The following is a 2419-nucleotide window of genomic DNA, read 5'->3' as shown; positions in this document are numbered from 1 at the left end:
TTTTGTGAATGACGTAATAATTCAAGAAATACTATAGTCAAAAATCAGTCTGTGTAGTACAACCTTGCACCGAACCAAGTTCCAACGGTTCCTGCTTCTAAAATGTACTTCCGGCTACCGATCAGCTTTTCTACTCTCCGTGTTGATTGGTTGACGAATATAGCGTCTCTGACGCAGACCAATCAACTTTAAGTTATTATATTGATGAGTCATCTCTATTGTGAAACTGCGCGCTTTTATCTCTTAATTCGCTGTAACACTGCAGCAACAAATCAAATTTAATTTAAAATATAGAGTTATATACCTTTATTACAATAATGCAAATTTTTATGTTAACTATACGTTAATAGAGAGACCTCCGTCCAAAAATGTAATCCATTTAGTCTTATTCTACAAAATGGAAAAATCTAAATAATTTCAAAAGCTAATTGCTTTATGCATAAAATGTAATACTTTTGCGATGAAAAATTAAACTTACATAAGATATTTAAAGAGTGTTCCTATTTAATAATACAAACAAAAAAAACTTTTATTTAAAAAATTCTTAACCACTTATAAAAAGTATTTACACAACTCCCCAAACTTCTTCGAATGCACTACACACTTTGCTACATGTTAAAGCACCTGATAATGGGTAATTGCTAATAGATAAGGTATCTTCTGTATAATCAGTTTTTACCTAAAAGTTAAACCATATTAAGCATTTGCATAAAAAAAATTTATAATTAGAATAATAATTATATTGTGTGGATTAAATCAAAATATATCATTATTATTCTCACTTGACCATGTGCCATTGCACCAATAACAACAGCAATTGGTTCCTCTACAGGCACTAATTCACGTGGGTTTTGAACTTTATCAGCAGTAAATGACATTGCTATCTTGCGACATCCTACTGGAAGGTGATCAGTGACTGGATTTTTAATTACTTTTAAGAGTTTCATTGGTCCATCAGCAGCACGAACAGCAAATTTGTGCAAAAGTTGAACTGTGAACAATATTAAACTTATATTATACTGACAAAGTACAAATGGGACTAATCAGGCAATTTATACTTTACCCATAAGACCAGCAAAACGTTTGAATGTTCTTGGTATCCTTGTTTGTGGGTTAACTTCAATCAATACATTTTTTTCTGTATGAATATAAACTTGAAGAAGGCCTGCTCTATTTAATGGACTGTCCATTAACATAAGAAGACATTGGTGAGCTATGTCAGGTCTACATGAACCAGGTTCGCGTTTATTCTTTTTTAATATATTTGTATGATCATCACAATTCAATAATTCAAAACTATTGCCAACCTGAAAGATAAAATTATTTTGTATGAAATTGCAGTGTATTAATATAATAACATTAATTTCTAGTAAAAATGCAGAACAAATAATATGAAACAAATATGAAAAAGCTCATAAACTGGTACCAGTTCTCAAAGTAATTGACAATAAAATAAATGATTAATTATAAAAACTCTAAATTGATAATTACCTTAACTGATTCCAATTGTGCATTTTCCAATATAATAATTAAGCGCTTTTCTTGATTTTTTATGTGAGCCACTTGAAGATGCTTTGGAGACGGAGTAAAATCATACTCACATTTATCGATGGCTTTTCTTTTTTGACCCATATTAACGTCGGAAATGTGCACGGTGCAGTACAGACAGTGCAGTAGCAGTAAAAACAATTGCACTAGCCAACAAATTAGAATGTATAGTCAGTATAGTAGACTTTGTACTCTGTCTGTGTATGTACCGTCAGCGCGGTCAGCGCGAACTATCTGTCAATATTTGTACTTTTTAGGTTATAATTTATGGCTACGTTTCCATCGAAAGACGAGAGGTCGTAAAGTTAGAAACTGAAAAAATGCCTGCTGTCTGCTCCTTGTCGTGGTATGTATGTATGTATGTTATGTACAAAGGATATTTAACAGAATTATATAATTCAATTAATAAAAATTTTGTTCATTAATTATATATCAAATAACTTATAATATCTGTTGATTTAAAAATTGTTTGAATTGTAATTCAGAATAATGAATAAACATTACCCTAAACATATACTGTTTTTTCTAATTCCAATGAGAAAATTAAATTGGCTCCCAATTAAACTATAATATAAAAATACTATAATTGTGTAATAATTAAATTGATGTTCAGATATTTATACAGTTAATGAAATTAATATAGAAACAAAATTCATTTTTTAGAGTAAACAGGTGTATAAATATGCAGGGTTGATATTCTAACATATATACAACATTTTATGATTAATTTTAATGATGAAAGGGTAGTATAATTTGTTAAAGTTCTTTTATCATTAAAATCAGTCACAAAATGTTATATATATTTAAAATTTGAGCCTGAAGTCTCTTAAGTAATGCGCGCTCTTAATACTCTTATAACAGTTTACCTCTT

General features: G+C 29.5%; 1 protein-coding gene across 2 annotated transcripts; it reads right to left on the bottom strand.

The window, feature by feature from the left end:
* Nucleotides 1-252: 252 nt before the first annotated feature.
* Nucleotides 253-1770, bottom strand: LOC136780863 (ribosomal RNA small subunit methyltransferase NEP1). Of its 2 annotated transcripts, XR_010823841.1 has the most exons (5): nucleotides 1492-1770; nucleotides 1064-1307; nucleotides 783-991; nucleotides 479-679; nucleotides 253-390 (listed from the first exon to the last, which is right to left on the bottom strand). XR_010823841.1 is itself a non-coding variant. In XM_066739425.1 (4 exons), exons 1-4 carry the CDS (start codon nucleotides 1630-1632, stop codon nucleotides 566-568), a joined length of 708 nt encoding a protein of 235 aa, XP_066595522.1. In that variant the 5' UTR covers nucleotides 1633-1770; the 3' UTR covers nucleotides 418-565. The 2 variants fall into 2 exon arrangements, 1 of the variants encoding a protein (XP_066595522.1); XM_066739425.1 differs by lacking the exon at nucleotides 253-390 and having other exon boundaries at nucleotides 418-679.
* Between the last annotated feature and the right edge of the window lie 649 nt (nucleotides 1771-2419).

The sequence above is a fragment of the Prorops nasuta genome, unplaced genomic scaffold (genome assembly GCF_024137725.1).
Source record: "Prorops nasuta isolate Cenicafe-Biocafe unplaced genomic scaffold, Cenicafe_Pnas_1.2 PNAS00021, whole genome shotgun sequence".
Taxonomy (NCBI): domain Eukaryota; kingdom Metazoa; phylum Arthropoda; class Insecta; order Hymenoptera; family Bethylidae; genus Prorops; species Prorops nasuta.
The sequence above is the reverse complement of the archived record's forward strand: the minus strand, read 5'-3'. Positions and strand labels throughout refer to the sequence as shown.